The sequence below is a fragment of the Argopecten irradians genome, chromosome 7 (genome assembly GCF_041381155.1).
Source record: "Argopecten irradians isolate NY chromosome 7, Ai_NY, whole genome shotgun sequence".
In the NCBI taxonomy this organism is placed as follows: Eukaryota; Metazoa; Mollusca; class Bivalvia; order Pectinida; family Pectinidae; genus Argopecten; species Argopecten irradians.
Window position 1 is genome coordinate 23,922,604 of NC_091140.1, and position 22,026 is coordinate 23,944,629.

The following is a 22,026-nucleotide window of genomic DNA, read 5'->3' on the forward strand; positions in this document are numbered from 1 at the left end:
AAACTTTGTAGAAAATTGGTTATGATATTATAAAACAGGTCGCAATCAGTCTATGGCTGAGAGGTGACTTAAGACAGAAAACAGGAGCCAGAAATAAACATATTTTACTTAAATTTATTGAGCACGTTTTAAAAATACAAATGAGTAATTGCTTATAAAAATGAAAATAATAGATACAATTCAACGATTCATCAGTGTCTCTTTTCTCTAAAAAAATAAATGTTGATCTTTAAAAAGTATTAAGTTTGTGATTTAAAACAAACCTTTTATGATACAATGATTGTCCAAATATAAATGAAACTGTCATGATTTTGCTAGCAACCCTGTTATTTATAAACAATTATCTCTCATCAATGAAATTATTAAAAATGCTTGGATGAAATAAATAAAATATAATCTACCTAAACAGTAACGCATCAAAATATTTCAAATTAAAAATCTGACAAATGAGTGTCTGTCATGTGCCCCTGAAAGGTCTCTAAACTCAACATATACATACAGAGAACCATGGCAATCTTTCTTTATACATTGTGCACTGTATTAAAATTACGAGAGCAATATCTTCAATTCATCTTCCAAATGGTAATAACAAACTTTAAATTCAAGTTAGCTGCCATGTTGGCTCGAAGGAAAATGAATGACCTAAATTAAAACTTAGACTGACACTGACCACGACGAAGACTGAGATGCCACGAATAGTTCCTGAAGGACAGTATGAATTTCAATTAATTTACCACGACTAACTTTGAGTACCAGTATTGATGACATGTTAATATGGAAATGGAAACTGTACCTCAAAGGGTTATTGAAATATAAAATAAACATAAAAACATTTTTAATTTGGTAGAAACTGCTTAAAGATGCTCCACCGCTGACAGAGCATAAATGATATTCATCATTTGAACAATAATTGGTGTTTAATTTTGTATATATATGTCTAATTAACACAAAAGATAATATAAAATAATTTATTTTGCCTTTGGTGCATGTGCAATCAGTACTTCATTCCATATAGGATATAGTGCCACGGATTTTTTTCGGGATGCAATTAATTATTTTTCATACTTTTAATTTGAATTAAAATTAGAAGCTCAAACTTTTCAATGGTGGTAATGGTGTAAAGTAAGTAACTTTTGTAACTGAAGAAAAATACTAAATCATCTGCTCCTGTTTTAGATAGTGGAAAAATACCATTTGTCAGCGGAGGAGCATCTTTAAATATTTGTGTATTAAATACCAAACATTTGAGGATGGAAAATCACATAACTGCAAATTACCTTCTTATATCAATGACAAAGCCTGGAAATTTACATGGACAGTAAGTTTTTGAAGGCATTGATATCAATAGAAGTAATACAATCATTCTCATTGAGGAAACTAATTTTTTTTTTTATATCTGACAACAATTCTTATGTCATTGACAAATGAATGCCTGCACCACCTGATAACTGCATGATCATGGAAATGCATGATGGTAAAACTAACCATTGAAGGGGAAAATATTATAATACATAATATGAAAATCAAACTAAATCATTCTACTATTTTTGCATGAAAATTTCAAAAGCGGTTGACATCACAGAATTTCACACATAACCTAAACTGCACAACAGGTTTTACCTGGCATGTACAAATGATCGACTCAATCAAAAATATAACAGTGAGGTCTCTAAATGAAGTAGTTTAAAATAGCAATAATAAAATAATAATGAAATTCATAATACTGAGAGTAGTCAAAAGAAAAATTTCCTTTGTGAAAGAAACCTGTAAACTATCAAAACATATGACAACAGGTGGTATATATACAGATGTAGCTGTAAATTTTCAAAGGTGGGAACATTGTATAACAATTCAGCACTATATTTTAATGTAGCACCATTGTCATATAAAAATTAAAAAAACATGTAATCAATAATTAGAGCCCTATTGTCAGTAACTTTCATGTATAAACTTAAACAAAAGTACATAAAAATCCAGCTGCCATGGTAACAAAAACTAAAATGTTTTTCCTGAATCTCAACATCCAAACTTGATAAAAGACTGCGAGTCCACATTCAGTCTGCAGTCATCGCATGACTTCAAAATCTTTCCCTTGAATTCCTATATGTTTGGACCACTAATATTGATGGTTTCTCCAGAACTTTCAGAACCCAGAACTAGAATGTGATAATAATTTGTCCGATGCAGTAGTACACAATTTGATCTTTGTTTGTGCAGACATCATCGATATTTGAGTAGGACTTTGAAGCACCCTTTATATATTTCACTGTACCTAGGGAACAGAAAATTTGGATTAGCAAAAAGAGTCTCAAACAATATATAACAAATCTGTGGGAAATTTAATATTAGATGTGATATGATATGCTTGCTTTTAACTTCGTTATAAACACCATTACATTCATCTAAATAAACTTTTTGAATTATATCTGTAAATTAAAATGCTCATAAATTTTTCACATAAATATCTGGATTATTAACATGATTATACAACAGTGTACTTATGTAACATCAAATCACAATGTATCTGGGAACCTACTTGTATCCGTTGGTGACAAGGAACCTGAGGACAGCCGGCCGTATCCTAGCGATGCCTCCCTTACTGTGGTTTCCCCTCCCTGTGATGATCACCAGATGCTGCTTCCTCTTGTCAGGGTTGACCCTCAGGTCTTAAATATAAATAGAACATTAAATATAACATGGGGATTTCTTCATAATAAAACGAGCAGTCCAAGAGAGATCCTGGTTCATTATTGAATGGTATTTATCAGCTTCTGTATGGTCTAGCCCTTGCAATTGATTTGTAAGTTGTATTGTAATTATTGATAGCAGAAAGCGTAGTGTTTCTGGAGAACTTGAAGAAATGACACATGTCTATTCACCAGTTTTGTCAAAATTCACATTGCCAGAAAATCTGCTATTTTGCTATCAGCTTCAACAAGATACCTACACAACTCGGAACCAAGCAAACTATATAATTTTGGAATGATCCCAATGTGGCAGTTTCGAGATCCCAAAACAGCATGGGCTAAGTATGATTTACCATAATGTGATTTTTGTGACATCATTATCACCGGAAGGTGGGACTAATCGACTAAAAAGTATCATTTTAACAGTGTCTGAAAGTGACTGTGAATTTTTCATAGACAATTGGTCTACAGAGTAACAAAATTCTATAGCCCCAGCCATACTTTCATAGACCCTTATAATATCACATACATGTACATGCTAGAGCAACAAAAACCAATGGAAATTGCTTAATTTACATACAGATTTTTCATACATAATTTTATTCTTCATCCTTGTCAAGCATTTCACTAAATATAGATGGAAATCAGAATTTGTCTAGGGATGCAGAATGAAAGAATTTCAAGTCAAATTTGGGTAGCCAATAGGGCCATCATAATAAGATTTTACATAAACCGACCAGATTTTCCATAGCCTCGGGCCACGGGGCTATCTTTTATCATGAACACTGTTTGGATACCAACCTCAACACCTGCAAACTTTTCATTGTCAAAATTCTGGTTGTTATTTTCAAATTCTTGCAAATGTTATGCAACTCTGCAGTAAATCATTATAATATTTGGACTGTGGTTTTAAAATTCTGAATCTTATTTTGATTATAATGTGTGATCGTTAAATAGTCTATGACACAAGCATACCTTCTTCCCTTTCTGGGATTATTCTCTCCAGGGCTTCAATAGCTTCGTCCACATGTAGACCATGCAGATCAACAGCTGATCTCTCCTTCATTAGAGTGTTTCTGCATCCAATCAAAAGATAGCATGGGTTATAAAACTGCTATACATTAATACTAAAGATAGTATATTTTTCAATATAAGCAAATTCTCTACATTTAATGCTGATGTAGTGAATAAAGGCGAGAAACTGAGGCACATATACATATACATACATGTGTAACAAAAATCTGTTCATTAAATCTGAAGTATTTTGTTGGTCCTAGATATACTTTTCTCTATATATCCAACAAGTGAACTTCATTCAAACACTACTCAAGGGCTTGTTTCAGTTTTACGGCCCATCGCCATCCAACGTCATTTAAGGTCAAAACCCACCTGCTTTGGAGTATTTTATCAGCTGCTCTCCGGTTTGCTTCTTTGATCTTCTGTGTGTGACTATGACCCTTTAAACAGAAAATACTTCACATGATAGCGCCTTTACAATAAGCGTATGTGTGACGGCCAGTTTAGTAGGTGGTTCCATTGATTGGTAGCTAGTCAGGTTGCATGGTAGCTAGTCAGTTTGCCAACGACATTCAATAAGCTGTTTAAGCACGGCTCTCATTGGCTGTCGTTTCAATGTAGGGGTGGAGTTAAACTGTCTAATTACAACTTTACCACAAAGTGTGGGAAACCAAATCAGGTACAATGTACGACCGTCCTTCATGTCTTGTCAAAATATCTTCCGATAAAACACGGCTTTGGCACATACTTGGATGCTAGTAGGCCTAGGGATGCTATTCCAGCTGTAGGTGTAGATTTTTTTTAACTCTCTCACCAGTATTTAATCAGATAGATGCATTTTAATCCAGTGTTGACAATTTCTTGGCTTAAATCAACCGACATTTGTAAACTACCGCCACGCATGCACCAACCTCTGAGAACATTACCTGTGAGGGTCGCGCAAATATGAATCAAATAAAATTATAAGTATTTAGGCAATGTATTCAAACTCGACGTCTACAACTAGAATAACATCCCCTACTAGCCTAACTTCCAGGTATATATATCAAAACTGTGTTTGATCGGAATTTATTCTGATATGACATACTGTAATCTCTTGTCAGCAATACCTAATTTGTTTTCCGCACCAAATGGACCTTGCAGCGGAAAAGTCAGTCAGAAGGTACAACAGTAGCTAGATTCTGTTGTGACATTACATGTAACATTACAATGGATATAATAGATCGTAACCCAACACATTAACAAACACGATGGAAAATTTGATCCATTGAAACGTTGGTAGATAAGCTACTGGAACGTTGGTAGATAGGCCACAGTATGAATACTCCCCGAAATTGAAAGAAATGGCCAATAATTTATGAACAAAACATTCGCTTAATAAGTGAAACAAAACAATAACAAATTTTAAATAGAGTGATTGAATGTATACATCATAAAAATTAAATAGTACATGACGTGATTGATCAAATACATTTTACAACAGAGTCGGGTATGAACATCAAAGATCCAGTGGCTCCGCCTACTTCTCACTATTGTCGCCGATCTTGTCAGTCGGGGGCAACCAGTCAGACTGCCGATGCTTCAGCCAATCAGTGCCTTCGTTACATGCCATCTAAAATCTAATCTACTGAATCAGTTACTAGCCTACTAGATCAGCTTCCATCCAACGTGTCTATCGAGTGAACGAATGTAAACAGGAACACTTATTGTAACGGTGCTGTAACTATGAAATACAATAAGCCTTTCAACAAATACCCCAACATTGTTCAACCTTACAGATCAAGATTAGTTTTGTTGCACCCTACATCAACATCCAACATTTAACTTACCTGGCAAGTGTTACGATAAACAGACCCAATTTTGTTTAAGTTTTATCCAATACCATGAGTAAGCGAGCCTTTTTATTTGGTTTTTGTTTCATCAAAGGATATTTCAGGATCCACAAGGATTAGTAGGTAGAAGAAAGCAGGAGTTCCCAGAGAAAAGCTACTGACCATTGGTCAGTATCTGGTAACTGTCCCACATAGGTCTAAATCTTCCTACCAAGTGGTCATAGGTTGGAACACCTTAAACACTTGGCCACCACAGCAATCTATGAAATACACGATTACTGTACACTGATACTGTATTCGACCCAATAAGCGCCCCCCTCCCTATAAGCGCCCTTCCCCCTTTTTGAAGAGCTTCAATATCACTTACACTGAATTAAATGCAGACTAAAAATAGGAAAACTTGGTTTTTTTTAACCCATTCCTTTTGAAAATTGATTTATGGCTTAATTTGTAGAATAATTTTATGAAAGGCAAGTCCAAATTTGTTTCTATTAAGCGCACCCTGAGTTGTGGCAATTTTTAAGCGCCCTGGGTGCCTATTGGGTTGTATAGGGTAGGTATGTACCTGTTTGGAGTAGAAGGAAGCCACGTCCCTCATTCCTCGTCTGTAAGCCTCCTGAGCCTTCTGGAAACACTCGTGTCTCAAGCGGTAATGTATGTTAGCTTCAGCTCGGAAATCATCATAGTCAGGATCTTCATGCTCTTGGAAAGTTTCTGTCTCCTCAGGACTATACATGTAGTTGTCCATCTAAAAAAAAAATTATGTGCGTGATGGTAAAATCAATATTCTACATTGTTATATCTATGAAAAAAACACTTTTGAATGGAGGATGATTAAAAAATATCACAACAGCTTTGCTTCTTGAAACAATCCAATAACATTATTTATTAAGCTTCATACAAATTTTAAGTCCTAACAAAAAGTCAAGATTGAAGATCACAGTTTGCTCTTATTAGATATCTTTATAGACTTTTAGATGACAAATTTCTATTCAACTTCACTTATACTCAAATACTGACAGTTTATAGACTTTTAGATGACAAATTTCAACTATCTTTTGTGTATGAAATTCCAGAAGAAAACAAGACTCTCTGGGTATATTTTTGTCTTTTTACTTTTAACATCAACAAATTTTTGTAGACTTGATTAGAGTTATCCCCCTTACCATTTCCTGGAGACTTTGCTGTTTGGCAGCTGCGATGAGTTTCTCTTCATAGGCTTCGCTGGCTTCTGCTGTCATGACATTTTTGGGAGGTTCCGTGTTGTGAATCAAAAATCCACGAATGGCCAACACAGTGTTGTCAAGGTTGTAACTACACAAATTGAGGAACACAATTAGAAGTCAGCATGTAAAAAAATTGATGCATGAGATTCATCATTTAATAATGCAAGTTTCAGCTACCTAGGTTCAACTGTTTAGCTGAACCTTGGAAGCTGAAACTGACATTTTATTAGAAGTATTTTGTTAGTCTCAAATAATCTTGCTCAATAGTCTTTATTTATTGATCTTTTCACTATATTACAACTCAAGTGTCACCATTGTCCAACCAACTTTGACCGTGAGTACTATATCTATATAAAAGATCTTCAAAGTTTCACCTAAATGTAGCTATATCTAAAATACATCCATTACCCAACACGAATAAACTTTCTTAAGAGTGACACATCTCTTAAAGCCATATAAATGTATACTTTTGATCTGTGTCGCTGGTTTGGACACAATTAATCAATCTGACACAAACCAATTTAGGTTTTTATGTATCATGAACATATTAAAACTTTGAATCATCAAATAGTGTTAAGGATTAAATCAAGTGTCTCTGACGTGCCGTTTGATTGATAGATATCAATATTTAGAGACTATCATCCTAACAGGATTAAATCAAGTGTCTCTGACGTGCCGTTTGTTGATAGATAGCAATATTTAGAGACTATCATCCTAACAGGATTAAATCAAGTGTCTCTGACGTGCCGTTTGATTGATAGATATCAATATTTAGAGACTATCATCCTAACAGGATTAAATCAAGTGTCTCTGACGTGCCGTTGATTGTACATATTAGGACTATCCTAACAGGATTAATCAAGTGTCTCTGACGTGTCGTTTGATTGATAGATATCAATATTTAGAGACTATCATCCTAACAGGATTAAATCAAGTGTCTCTGACGTGCCGTTTGCAATCCTAACAGGATTAAATCAAGTGTCTCTGACGTGCCGTTTGATTGATAGATATCAATATTTAGAGACTATCATCCTAACAGGATTAAATCAAGTGTCTCTGACGTGCCGTTTGATTGATGATATCAATATTTAGAGACTATCATCCTAACAGGATTAAATCAAGTGTCTCTGACGTGCTGTTTGATTGATAGATATCAATATTTAGAGACTATCATCCTAACAGGATTAAATCAAGTGTCTCTGACGTGCCGTTTGATTGATAGATATCAATATTTAGAGACTATCATCCTAACAGGATTAAATCAAGTGTCTCTGACGTGCCGTTTGATTGATAGATATCAATATTTAGAGACTATCATCCTAACAGGATTAAATCAAGTGTCTCTGACGTGCCGTTTGATTGATAGATATCAATATTTAGAGACTATCATCCTAACAATACTTCTTACCAAAATTCAACATACAGTATTATTCTTTGTATAATTGGTTTGCCACATTGAAATCCCACACCAAGTTACCTGTTATCCCGGTATATGTCGTCCAGCAGGGTTTCGTCAATCCCAGGGAACTGTTCGTACAGCTTATTCCTCTTTATACGGGTAGCCAGTACGTCATGGTTACCACTGGCCTCCAGTAGTTTGTGCTGCAGAATTATAAACAAATCAATCATTCAATATGTAAAAAAATAAATTACTTTTTTTTTTTATAAAATTTTAATGGCAAAAATCTCCAGTAGAATATCTCTCTAATTAATTAAGCACAAAGTTTATTGTTTCCCTTTAATTCAAGTTAACCAAAAAAGTAGAATGAAATTAAACAGGTAAGTTCATGTTGATAAGTTCCTAAATAATGCATTGAAGATAAATCTTACAATACTATGATATCTTACAAATATGTACAAGTAATTTATATACTTAAAAAAGGAATTTATCCTAGATCTACATTGATTAAGAACAAACGTTTGGATGAAATGCTGTTGTTCATAATTAATTGTTTTCTTTTAATTTTTTTTTTGCAGCAATGAAATACATCGTTTTACTGTTAGATAAATATGTGAACCTATATATAACCGTAAACAACCATAAAAAAAACATCTGAATGGCCTCAAATCTAAACAGTAAAACCCTATAGAATCATTTCCTTTCTCACAGTTAGTTATAGCAATATTTTCACTGCTCCAAAGCTAAACAAAAACTTCAAAGAAACAAGAAACAAACGTAAATATCAACACTGAAACAAACAAACAAAAATACTTTTGCTAAAAACAAAACTTTCTTTACCTTCTATATATTGACTAATGATCCACTAATTTTGTGTACTCTGCAAGGCTTCCATGTTACAAAAATCAAATTAGTTGTTGGTTACTGTATATTATGCCATTTTGTATCCCATACCTTCCATGTGCTTTGTTTGTTTTCGTTTTTTTTCCCCTTTTTTTTCTCAGGTTACAATGAAATATTGATTCAGTGAATAAATTGTTTTCAAAAAGATATTTGTGTTAATAATTTTACTACGGCTGTGTTGGAAATTGACATAGAAACATGAACAAATTTGATATTTTCAGTACCAATAATTTTCACATTAAAATTTAGATAATTTTTTCAATGACTTTATGACTGATTTAAGAGATTTAACTTTGTTTCACATATCCAAATGTAATGTCATCATCCCCTAATCACAATGTTATACAAGATATAAAACTTACAAGTCACCGAAAACGATCATGTGGTTCTACAATCATTTTCCTTGATCTTAATAACTAACATTTACGAGGCAAGAGAGCAAAATTATCAAGACTACATGGTGAAGAATTTCAACAGTACATAAACATGTTTTAAAACTTCAAATATAAATATAAAATTCGGTCATAACACGTTGCTATGATTCTACTTGCTATTGAATTTGTATTTGTTTCCACATTGTTTTGCAGAAGACAAACTCCATGTCTAATTTTGGAGGACAGCTGTCCTGGATTCTTTTGAATCCCAAAAAAAATTCCACACCCAGAAACATTTTGCCCCTAGATGATCTTATAATTTGTCTGTCGTATAACTATTTGTCGCCATGTGTTGCTCTGCTGGAAGCTGAAGCACATGCAATGGCACCGGAACTACGTATCCAGTAGCCAATCAGGAACCGCGTTACAGATAAACACTATTATTACCGCACACTAGAGAGCGACGTGCCTAATATAGCTGTACATCTTATTTTTTTCATTTTAGTCATTTTGAAATTGACTATAGAAATCACTGATTGATTAATCAATTTTACAGGGCAAACGAAGCGACGTCGATTAAATTGATGAATCGGAACACCACTAAATGAAAATACAAGAAACTGAAACTGATTGAAACAAGCTCAACAAACAAACTGAACAGGAAGGGTCTACCTCTTCTGACATGTCGACCTCGTCGTTAGAGTCCTACACAAAATGTATACATCATACAACAAACACAATATGTACATCAGGATGCAGGATTACTGTAAACATATTTATTTCCATGGCAACTTAATTTCGCTTTCTTAATCAAGCATTCCTACTTTTTAGAGTAATTAATTGTTTGTGATTTAAAATCAAGTGTCATTGTCATTGAACTTTTTTTTGTTGTGTGGATTTTCATAAATTATAATGGACTGCAAAATAAGCGAGATTCAATTGCCATGAAAATAAGTGGTTTTATAGTTTGGACATAAACATATATAAATAGCAGAATGTTTTAGTATAGCAGTCATATAAATTGTACATGTATATTTTACTAGTGAAACATTTGATTTGAAATTTCTTCTTATCAAATTAGCTACTGAACAAGTTTAAACTTAATGGAAATAGATACTAAGCAGATACAGTTAATGCTTATAGTTTAAAATGGAAAAAATACCTAATCCACTACATCAAATAGGCTTCAATGAAAATCTCTATACCTCCTCCTCTTTCTTCCTCTGGCGATCCATTTCCTCGTTGATGATGTCCTTAAGGGAGGTAACTCCCTTTCCGTTGGGTAGGGGCCCATGCTGAGTCTGTGGGGCTCCTGTAAACGGCTGTGGAAGATTCACAGGTGGATTCAATGATGGAGGGGGACGGCTTGTTGTGGTTAGTATCTCTTCATCTTGAAGGCGACGGGCGTAGGCTTCATCTGTTGAATACATGATTGTGTTTATAATGGATGTCAAATTGATATGTTTGCATGGAAATTGTTCCTAAAACATATTTTTCAAAAAGATTCAACAGTGCATTCAAACTTCATAAATTCAAAGTCTGTGGGACCCAAATAAAATAAACACTGTTAAAAGTTATTAACAAAACAGCGTACCATGAAGTTATACAAGTTCAAGCACCAAAGGTTCAAATATACTTCATTGTTGGAACATTTTCATTTTCAAGAAAATGGCTATTTCTTTGTAGAATGTATACAAAATGCACTGTCATGTGCGGTACCAGGGCAGAATGATAGATGGCAATACTCAATTGAAATGAAGACATCATGTATAAAGGCATGATGTTGGAACAAATTAAGCAATAAGAAATTGGAACCAAGGTAATACTGAATGTGTTACTTTACAGTCAAATCACTGACCCCTCCCATATTAGTACGACTCGTTTGGTGAAGTACACTGACCTTCTAAGAGCTGCCTCTGTCTTTTCATATTTTGTTGATGAGCTGTGAGCATTAGACATCGATGAAGGGCTTGAGCTGTTCTATAGTCGAGGGGAACCATAACATCACCCACCACAACTGAAACACACAAGTCAATCTAATAATATCTCTGTAAAATGTTGAAATGTTGTCTTGTCTGGATCAGAAAATTTGAAAAGTTGAGAAAGTGTCCCAAAACAAAGATATTATTTTTTCAGCACGTCTAATATCTAAATGAAGAATAGTGAAGTTTTTACAAAACTTACATATAACTACAACACTTAATGAGCTTGATGCATAACAATTTTTTTAGACAGGAATGTACTAGTTTTAAGACTAACAAGCAAATTCATGGAATTTCTATCCCCAGCTTTCAGGACATATTGTAGGTAAACATTATTGAGATTAGAAGTTTGAAGAAAATCGGTTAATATTTATTACAGTTATTGTAGGGAAATGGCAGAAACTGACTTTTTTTATTTAAGCAAAGGGCCAAAACTCGCAAAATAAGGTCCTTTGAAAATCGCAATCAAACATGGCCAAGTCCTTAAAGCATTTAACCTTGTTACTAAGTTTGAAGAAAATTGGTTTACATTTGTTACACTTATTGCACGGAAATGGCAGAAAATGATGTTTTTAGTAATTCAAAGGCCATAGCTCCGCTAAATAAGGTCCATCGACAGTCGCGATCGAACTTGGCCGAGCCCTGAAGGCATTTAACCTTGTCACCAAGTTTGAAGCAAATTGGTTTATATTTGTTTCAGTTGTTGCACGGAAACAAAGTGTTACAGACAGACAGATGGACAGACGGACTGAAGGACAATCTGACAGACAGACAGACAAACCCAAATTTCTCCAAAAACGGGATAAAAAAATAAGACAATCAAGTCAAAGAGAACAAAAAATAGACACGATACCTGATAAATGTGGAACTGGTCCAAACTGGCTTTGGAGAGCCTGAATTATATCTCTAGAAATTGGCATCGACATGACTGGCGAAGAACTCTGCAGATTTTGAAAATCATACGTTTCTTCGTCAGACCTGTGCCCGCTGTTGGAACTCTCGACACTAGGTCCGCGAGCGAAGTCATTGGCCTGGTTAGCTGTCCACGACTCCACATAGGACACATCAAGCTGAGACTGCAGAACACCTTTGTCATCACTGGCATCACTCGTACTATCCGATTCTGCCGTGGATGTCAACTCTTTTAATATGTTCTCTTTCAGTTCTTCATCAGTAACAGCGCTCTGGCTGTATGTTCGAGAAAGTGTTCGCTTCAATCTGATATTTTCCTCTATGGAATCAAGTCTGTGTTGACTGCTCATGATGATTTGGTTCTCTACATCCTGTCTAGGGGCGATTTGTTGAGATTCCACAAACCCGACACACATGTCAAGTAGAGAAGAAGGTGACCGTAAAGCAGAGCTGGGTTGAGCACAGAAGGAAAACTTTGGAACTGTAGGCGATTTCTGAAGTTGGACCATTCTTGTAACAAATTTATCCTTATCATCCGAGCTGAGGGGGATGTTGTACTTCCAGTCTAGAAGTAAGTTGATAGCCCATTGGAGGTTATCTCCACACTGCCCCAAAACCTCAGACAACTCTGCCATGGGAATGGCTGGGAAGCTACTTTGTAGGAAATCTAAATCAGCTTCGTGATTTTCTTCTGTCATTGTGCTGCAGTCTACCGAGTGTTGGTCCTTAACAGACTTGTCTATCACAGTCTCTAATCTACCTTCACTGATGTCTCTGTTCTGACTGACTAAGATGTGATAGCATGTTCTCCCTGCAATTAAATGTCTTGGGTCTTCCCTTCTGTTGACAGCATTCAGTACCTTTAAATCTCTTGGTGAAATGTGAGTCTCTTGTTCTGACGAGTTACGCATTTTTCTCTTTGGAATCACATCTTTGACTACAGAATCTGACTCTGACATCACAGGGAAACTCCAGTCGGATCCAATGATTCTATTTTTGACTTCAGGCTCCAAAAACGGTCCTTGTTTGTATGGGTCTAGCTTCCTACGATTGGACTTTTTCTTAGCTGGTTTTGTTGGTGAAGATTCGAGGGAGGACTGCGACGGTGAGGATTCACTTGCCTCCTCTTCCTTGGACAGGGCCTGGCAAGCTACTGGTGTAACATTAGACGTAGCTGTGGATTCTCTCTGATCTTTATCATCCATTGAGGAACTACTATTACGTGTCCGGTAATTCCGTGTACGTCTCTCCCTCTGTCGCTGTGGGTGTGACCATCCATTCATATTTTCTACATTCATAGAATTTTCAGTGTTTGAAGAAACCTTTTCCTTTTCAAGTTCTGGTTCTAAACAAGTCTTACAAGATTCATTTTCCAGTTTCTCAACGTCAGATTTTGATCCAGATGAACTTTCTTCATGTTTAACCACAGACTGTTTGCTGTGTCGCTGTTTTCGTGCTGGTTTTGGCTCCTCCCAGTCCACAGCCTTCAATGTATTGGAGCTACCACTGGTTTGTTTACTTAGGTCCTCCTGGATAACCAGTAATTGCTGAACAGTATTATCATCATCCTGTGCTGAGGACTGAGCAGTAAATTTAGGTCCACATAATCTATGAGTGATATAATGTTCCGCCATAATCTTTTCGTCATCTTTCAGGTCTGTGAAGAGGAGAAAAGCCTTCAGTTCATTGGCTGTTACGGTGTAGTCTAAAGAGTAGTTTATTTCTGTCCCGACATTTTCTCTGATCAGTTCATCCACCTTGTCCTTTACACCTTTTGGAATATCATCTATAGAACATGTTTGTATAGCAGGGACAGTGGATTCATTAGAAGATTGTACATTTTGTTGAATAGAAACAGCCGAATCTTTGTTGTCATTAATACTAGATTTGTTGGTGTCAATGTTGCTAACATCCTGTTGGGAGTCATTGACTGTCTGATGAGAATCATCAACTGCCACGTCTTGTGAGGTCAACAATGACTCTTCTAGAGTTGAATCCTGTGTTGGTACTGTTTCAATGGATGCTTTATTGGACTGCTCTGAATCACTCTGTGCTTCACATTTCACTGCTTCATCCACTACATCCTCGACAACTGTGACTGCTGCATCAGGAGGAATCCTCTGAGTCTGGAGGTCTTTTACTGATACCTGTTCAGAGTCCAGAATATCTGTTGATACCTGATGGTTGTCAGGTACATCCAACATCTGCTGCGTCCTGTGAATATCTGTTGATGTTTCTTGTGTCTCAATGATGTCAGATGACAGAGTCTTCAGATCATCAGCAAGAGCATCTAAAGGACCCACATCGTCTGGAGATGTCAGCTTAGTTTCTGGATCTTCTACAGCTACATTGTTTTCAGGTGTCTTTTGAGGATCAAAATCTTCAGATACCAATTTGGAATGAAGCTTATCGTCAGATATCTTTTGAGAACTAGGATCACCTGCTGGTGTTATTTGGGTAACATGATCCTCAAACTTTACTGTCTGAATATCTCCCAATGCCTCTTGAGAACTTTTGTCATTTTCAATCATCTTTTGGTTATCAAAATCACCTATATGTGAATCTGGTTCAGAGCTATCAAGTTTTTGGCTTGTTATCATATGACTATCAGGGCTGTCTCCCTGTGCTAAATCTGAAGTACCATCAGTAATACGCATATCTAGGTCTACATCCGCTGTGCTATCCGACTCTATGATGACGTCTTGCCCTTCCTCCTTTGACGACGTGTTGGACAGGTCCAGCGATGTGTCCTGGGAGCCTGCTATGTGATACTCCGGGGTAGAGGAGCTAATTTCCTCCTGGTCCGTCAACATCTCACAGCATGTATGGAATGTACTGTCAGAGGAAGGACTGACATCCCTCAAATGACTACTCAAGCTGCCCTTATGTGACCCTGGGGATCTGGAATTCTTGATGTTTTCAGCTGTCGAAACTGCAGATTCCTGTATGTCATCTTTCCCCAGACAGCCTACCGTCAGATCAGCAGCTTTGTTGTTTTCATTTTCTTGTTCTTTAACTTGATCTGGTAAAATTTCTTTTGGGCCCTTGTCTTCTTGTTCTGATGTCTGGCCTGTGGTAGGGACTGTCTCCGGACATGTATTATCTTGTTCCATGTTTTTGACAACCACAGGAGTCTCCTTATACTGGGCATCCATAGGCACACCTCTGTTTGTGTCAATGTCTGTTATCTCGGCAGCAGAACTGACTATCTCGGGCTTTTTGTGGCCACCTTTGCTAAACTGCTGGACTAAATCAGACAAACCTAGCTTTTCCCACATTTTCCAATCTTCTTTAGAAATGTTGTTATTATCGTTTTCATTACTGCACAGTGGAGGCGGAGAAGGATTGGGATACAGTTGAGTAGGAACAGAGGACATGGCTTGCGGAAAATTCTCTTCTGTGATATTATCCTCTATCTCTGTGTTTGTTTTTGGCGTATCTGTGACCACGCTGTGTTGTTTCTTGTCCTGACCTAGACTGTTGGCGTACTGTTGTACCAGAGAGTTTTGTGGATATCGCCATCCAGGATGAGCGGCCATGTTTGTATTCTGTGGTTTATACTTGGGGATGCTTGGGCGGACACCATCAACTCTGGAACCATTAAAAATGTTTAAATTGCATATGTATGGACTGTTTTAACAACATAATTTATTCTTCACTTAAGGACAAGACACTTGATACTTTCTAACCAAAGACATACAAAACAATGAGATAAGTCTTAAATTATTGTCTTGTTATATTCAAGTTACACATGGTTCAATCAAATTGATTAATACTTTCAGAGGAATGGATTTTATGTGAATGTGCAAGTAGTTATATCAAAGAGATACCTCTCTTCAATTATTGAGTTCCTTGCTATATTATTTACTTCTTACCACTTTAAAAGTTTCAAACAGTCAAGGAAGTTTTGTAAGTTACTTACTTCTGATGTAGACTACTTTGTGCTGCAGGTTTACCGAGCACTTGTTCCACTGTCAAGCCCTTTTGGTAGCGCTCCAACATCATCTGTATCTTTTTAATAGGAACCCCATGAGTGTTTCTCCTAAATGATGAAAAAATACAATGAAATACAAAATAAATATTCTGTAATATCTGTATTGCCTCATTACAAATTTGAAGGAACGATGGAGGGGACAGAATAAACTCTCTAATTTCTTGGAAGAGTCATAAAATATTAATTATTCAAATTAATTTTTCAAAATTGTTTTCCTAATTTAATAATATTTACAAACCTGGCGAGTTCTTTTGGTTGGAACCTCCATAAAGTGTCTGGTTCCAGGAAATAGATGTCATAACCAAACTTCTGTGCCTAAAATAATGAAATTCTTTTCCTCTGTGTATCAAGTTTAACACTTTTACAATATTCCTTTAACATAAATGCTTTATGAAAATTAATTTCCCTACTGTAATCGAATGTTTACAATTAGGAGATAATATTCATGAATTTTCAACGTAGCAATAAAGGTAACATGACTTTCAAGTAGGATTTCCTTGAACGTCAAGGAACTTAAATGAAATGGGTGCCTGATAATTCTGTTTTACTGTTTTTGTTGTTACATATATTTCTTTCTTTATTCAAGAAGTAAAATGTCCCTGCCATCAGATCTGCAGTATACTATATTGTTTTAAGATGAGTTGATCGGAAGCCCTGGAGTATCGAGGATGAGATGAGTTAGATACCTGTTTTACATAAGGCTTCATTTCCCAGGCTTGAGTGTTAGTATTGTCCACAATAATCGGTGTACACCCATTGTGTAGGTTCTGTATAGCTGAAAACACCAACAACACTTTTTAACAACAAAAGCAGAATTTTCTTCTATTAAAATAATCAATCTTACTACTGTAAAATCATCATATTAAAGCAACTTACTGTATAGAAGTTAAAATTTTCGGGTGTAAAATTTCGCAATTTACTGTTTTCAACTTAGGTTTATTTTCGCGAATTATCTTTCTAGCCTTTTTAAAGTCCCATTCATATGACAGACTATAAAACTTGAAGCCATAATTTTGATAAATTTCAAGAGGTATTAAATTTTGCGAATTTCAATAGACCAGCGAAATTAAAACAATACAATATATCCAGTCGTATAACAGAAAGGCTTCCCTGATGCAAGTCCCTCTTACAAGCAGCAGTAAGTTATTGAAAAGACAAAAGGTACATACTTCTGAGTCTGTTCCACTCGTGAGCTTCAGACAAGAGATGGGGCTCGAATTTGTAGATTCCATCCTGAACGAAATAGTCATCTGAGGACAGAATGACACCTGGCTTTTCACCTGCATGTTGTAGATTCCTACAGGACAGAAACATTTAATAAACTAATATGGTTGGTTTCAAAATGGGAGTCACATAAGTCAAAGTATAATGCCACAATCATTGAAAGTTGGAACTTTTTAAATTATTAATATCATTTTGGTATCTTGAAAACAATGAATTGACATATTCCTATATCAATGTGACAGAGCTTGATGATTCAAACAAAGAAATCAGACTGTCAATCAAATCACAAACATAGATCTTTTGTGGCAACTTTTAGTAAAGATATAAAACATCTTGCTCGAGTCCCCCTTATACATGTATTTTACACAGATTAGAAACACTTACCGTACTTAACAAATATTTGCGGTGAAATTCGGTATAAGAGGGACATAACACATCCCATTTTTGTAAAAAAAAATAAAATAAGAAATATAGTATTCTCATTTTGTAAGCCCTTTATAAATCAACAACATTTAGGGTACAAATATCAGCAAGTAACTAACGTTATTTCCCCTTTAGCAAGTAAGAACTCTGCAACAAACTGCATCTGGCACAAGACTATCTAGTTTAAGAGCTCAGTATCTCCAATTGGGTAAAGCTCTTATCTATCCTTTCCTCAAATGAAAAGCCAATACAATGTATCAAGAAAAATATTGAGAAAAAAATTCAATGTTTGGGCAAATCTACTTTAGTATTTTAATTTAAAAACCCTCAAAGCATCCACCACTGTGCAAAGACCACATACTTATTAAGACCACTTGGAAGTGCTCATTATCAGATTCCGCAAATGGTCAATTACAATACAATATGTATAAAGACAACTTAGTAATAAAGATAATTTTCTCTTGGGTGGTCTTTAAAGACACAGGTTTGACTATATTTTAAAACGACTTAAAAGATTCCACACCTTGCTAAGGTCGATTTCCCACTGCCTGGCAGACCTCTGAGCATCACAAAACACTTGTGTCCTGCTTGTATCTGGGCTTGAACCACTTGTATGTCCGTCATCCTCATGGGAGAAGCCGGTTTCGGGTTGTGACCCTCTCTGGGAGCACGAGTTGCTGACACCCAGTGAGGTGGAGGGTGTTGTGTTGGACCCTTCAAGGGAGGATTCCCAGCATCTGGGTGATAGGTCCCCGTTGGCTGTTCGCTGTGATGTCTCAAAGGTGTCACCCAAGCTGATGTCTGCTGCTGTGGTCCGGATGAGAAAGGTGGTTGGGACTTGCTGTCAAAAGGAAGCATTGGCCTGGTAGACTTTGGTGGGGATATATACTTGGGGGTGAAAAATGTTGGTTTGTTAGGGTTACTGCTACTTGTGTCTACATTAAACAAGGATGACAGCGGTACCTCTTGCTTTACATTTGGAACAAACTCACAAGCATTCACAGATAAGGCAGATTTAAAACTATCGAGAATTACTGGGCTTGGTTGAGGATTTTTTTCTTCAAAGGGCTGGTTTTCCTTTTGAACTTCCATTCTTATCTTTTCAGAGAATTCATTTAACTTCTCTTCACTGTCTGAGTCATGCAGCTTTGGCAGGGTTTTGGCTCTTAAAGGTGGAGCCTTATCTAACCCACAACTACTTTCAGGGTCACTCTCTTCTCCAGGACTTGTGAAGTCTACAGATTTGTTTAAAGCTGTTGTTAGTTCTTCTCCCAGCTCTTCCTCTGAATGGCTACTCATACAACTGAGACTCCGAATAACTTCTTCATTGTCATTTTTGTTCAAAACTGACACAGATTCTGTTTGAGTAATACTATCATTTAAAGCTCGAGTTAAACTTTCATTCAAACTGTCAGAACTTGATCCTGAAGTATTGACATCAGATTCATATAGCTGCTCTGAAGAAATTGAGTCTGTGTTTTGTTCCAAATCAATTTCCTGATTGTCTATGTTAAATCCACATATTGCAGGTTCTTTTAAAGCTTTTTCTGCTTTAGTTTGATCATTATCTACGTCATTTAATAAATTAACATGTTTGTTATCTGAAGTACCATTACCTACATTAGACAAAGAATCACAAGATTGTAAATCAGGTGTCTTCCCGCTCCGATTCAGAACTGGCTCAGTAAATCCTCCAACATTCAAACTATACTGATTTTCTAATTTATCAGAATCTGTACAACCTAATTCAGCATCATCTTTATACACATCAGTCTTAAAATTAACATCAGCTAATCCAGAATTTTGAAAATCAGATTTAAATCTATCTAATAAACCTTCAACACAATCATCACTATTAAAAACATCTACACTTGATGGAGTATCATCTTGTGTCTGAAATTCCATATGTGCGATCTCTCCAGCTAATTTTCCTAAATTTTCAAATACAGAAACTGGTGAAACCGGCACAGCACTGTCCTGGTTATCATGTTTTACTAGTATCATATTTAGTTCTTCATTGCCTAACCTACCTAAATTTTCACTACCAGTATATACCAGTTTCTCTGGAGAAATATAAATTTGATCATCAAAATGAGATGGTGAATGACAAATGTCTGCAAAATTTTGTTCTATTTCTCGACTCTTTTCTTCCATATGAAATGAAGTGATACGAGCATCAATGCCTGTAGGAGTATCACCCCTGTTACTTGTCGAGATTTTTTGTGTATTATTCGGACTGACACTTGTGTCTGCACCACAAGTATTGCTGCTACCATCAGTACAAACTATATCAAACATTCCAATGTCACTTCTTTCTTTGGAAGCAAAATCCAAATCAGAAATTAAAAATGTTTTAGCTGGACATTGTGGCGACATTCCTTTACCAGAGTTAAGTTCTGCTGTAAAGTCAGTAGAGTTATGCTTTGGTAATGACTGGGGATTAAAGTCCTTGTATCCCTTGTCCAAAGAAGAAGCCCAGGCTTCAGCATCTGCACAGAACTGATTCATGACATTCACATTTTTAACATCATTTGGGGCTGCACTTTCAAAATTTTCGAACTCAATCATACTTGGATCAAAACCAGAAGCTCCTTCTATCTCTGTGCTATTTAGAATGTTCTCTCTAGAGTTGTTAGTATGTGGTTTAGCCAAAATTCCACTACGTGAGCTGCTCGTTTCCTCTGATGACGCCATGCTTGAGTGACTACTGACAGACATGGAGTCACTGGATCCGTCACTACACAGTACATCAAATGCAATCTGTGCCAGTTTGTTTTTACTTTCTTGGTCTGCCTGAATCCCAGGTTCACACATGTTAACTAGGATGTCAACCGCTTTCTCAACTACAATGGAAATGAAATTAACATTAACATACAAAGATTGATGACATTTAAAGTACAGACAAAATTATTTTTAATATTTAGAAATTCTTTAATTTACCTCTCTGATAATTAACTTTTTAACCACTTTAATAAAACATGTTAGACCTCTGAAATGTACTTAATTCTTTTGCCATCAAGGCTTTTTTTTCCTTTATGGATGCAAATTTTAAGTTAAATCTAGTCCATGATACTCAGACTTTTAAAAACGGATTTCAATACTTGGTTTCTGGAACATGCAGCACCAAATAAGCATTTCTCTAACTATCCTCTAAGTGTAGAGAGATAAAGGTATAAAGCTAGTATATTAATAATCCGAGATAAAAGGCCAAAATAAAATCAAAAGTCATTTCTATGAAATATATATATTCAGCCACTATAGGGCCTTCTTCAGTCCAAAATAACACTTTCTTCTAAGCGCCTTGGGCTGATTACAGTTTACAGTTAGGTATACGTATCTACAGTATACATTTAGCTTATTTACGACAACAGCAAATTCGAAAAAGTCCGAAATGTGTGAAGGTCTCCAGCTGGACAACAAATGTCAGTTGTGTAACCACCCAAATCTGAATACACATAGGGTTAGACTTCAAACAACTATACAAGGTCATAAAACTATACTCTGGGCTATTCTTGTATCTATATATAACGCACCAATCCAATCACATTCCTCCAACACCATATGGACCACTTCTCCTTCGAGTTGTCCACCAAACATTTCCTGGACAGATTGGAAAATTTTGTCCTTCCCACTTGGGCTTGCTCTACTTTCCTTTTGCTTAACATGTTTTGTTGGACTCGTTCTCTTATTTTTAGGCATTGTGCTGTTCGACTGTAAAATCAGATATAAAACACGGTTTTCTAAAATAAGATAAAACTTGTTACACAATCTTAGATACACATGCTAAGCTTCTTCCACTTTCACCACCACATGACTTGTGTTTACATTCTTGACTTTGCGCACGTCATACTACGCATCCCAAGGTTCCCGCAACTTTTTGGAACCGCCAATTTCATTGGATCGCATAAATATAATTCTTTTCGTTGTACCATACAAAAAGAATTATATACAGTTCCAACACATTGAATATATTTTGAGATTATCTTATGTTATGAGAATAACTACTGTCTCTAACAAAATAGACACAGCTTTGTTTCGCGTTTCTAGTTTTAG

At 35.9% G+C, this 22,026-nt stretch overlaps 1 protein-coding gene across 2 annotated transcripts; it reads right to left on the reverse strand.

The window, feature by feature from the left end:
* Positions 1–94: 94 nt before the first annotated feature.
* Positions 95–21,934, reverse strand: LOC138327919 (serine-rich adhesin for platelets-like). 2 transcript variants are annotated; one of them, XM_069274375.1, is made up of 17 exons: positions 21,507–21,934; positions 18,497–20,816; positions 17,496–17,623; positions 17,013–17,101; positions 16,565–16,641; positions 16,255–16,374; positions 12,274–15,923; positions 11,339–11,455; positions 10,644–10,855; positions 10,111–10,143; positions 8,240–8,364; positions 6,703–6,850; positions 6,102–6,284; positions 4,077–4,144; positions 3,663–3,763; positions 2,537–2,666; positions 95–2,272 (listed from the first exon to the last, which is right to left on the reverse strand). In XM_069274375.1, the coding sequence occupies exons 1-17, from the start codon at positions 21,670–21,672 to the stop codon at positions 2,221–2,223; spliced, it is 7,719 nt and encodes a 2,572-aa protein (XP_069130476.1). In that variant the 5' UTR covers positions 21,673–21,934; the 3' UTR covers positions 95–2,220. The 2 variants fall into 2 exon arrangements, with proteins under 2 accessions (XP_069130476.1, XP_069130477.1); XM_069274376.1 differs by lacking the exon at positions 10,111–10,143 and having other exon boundaries at positions 21,507–21,932.
* Between the last annotated feature and the right edge of the window lie 92 nt (positions 21,935–22,026).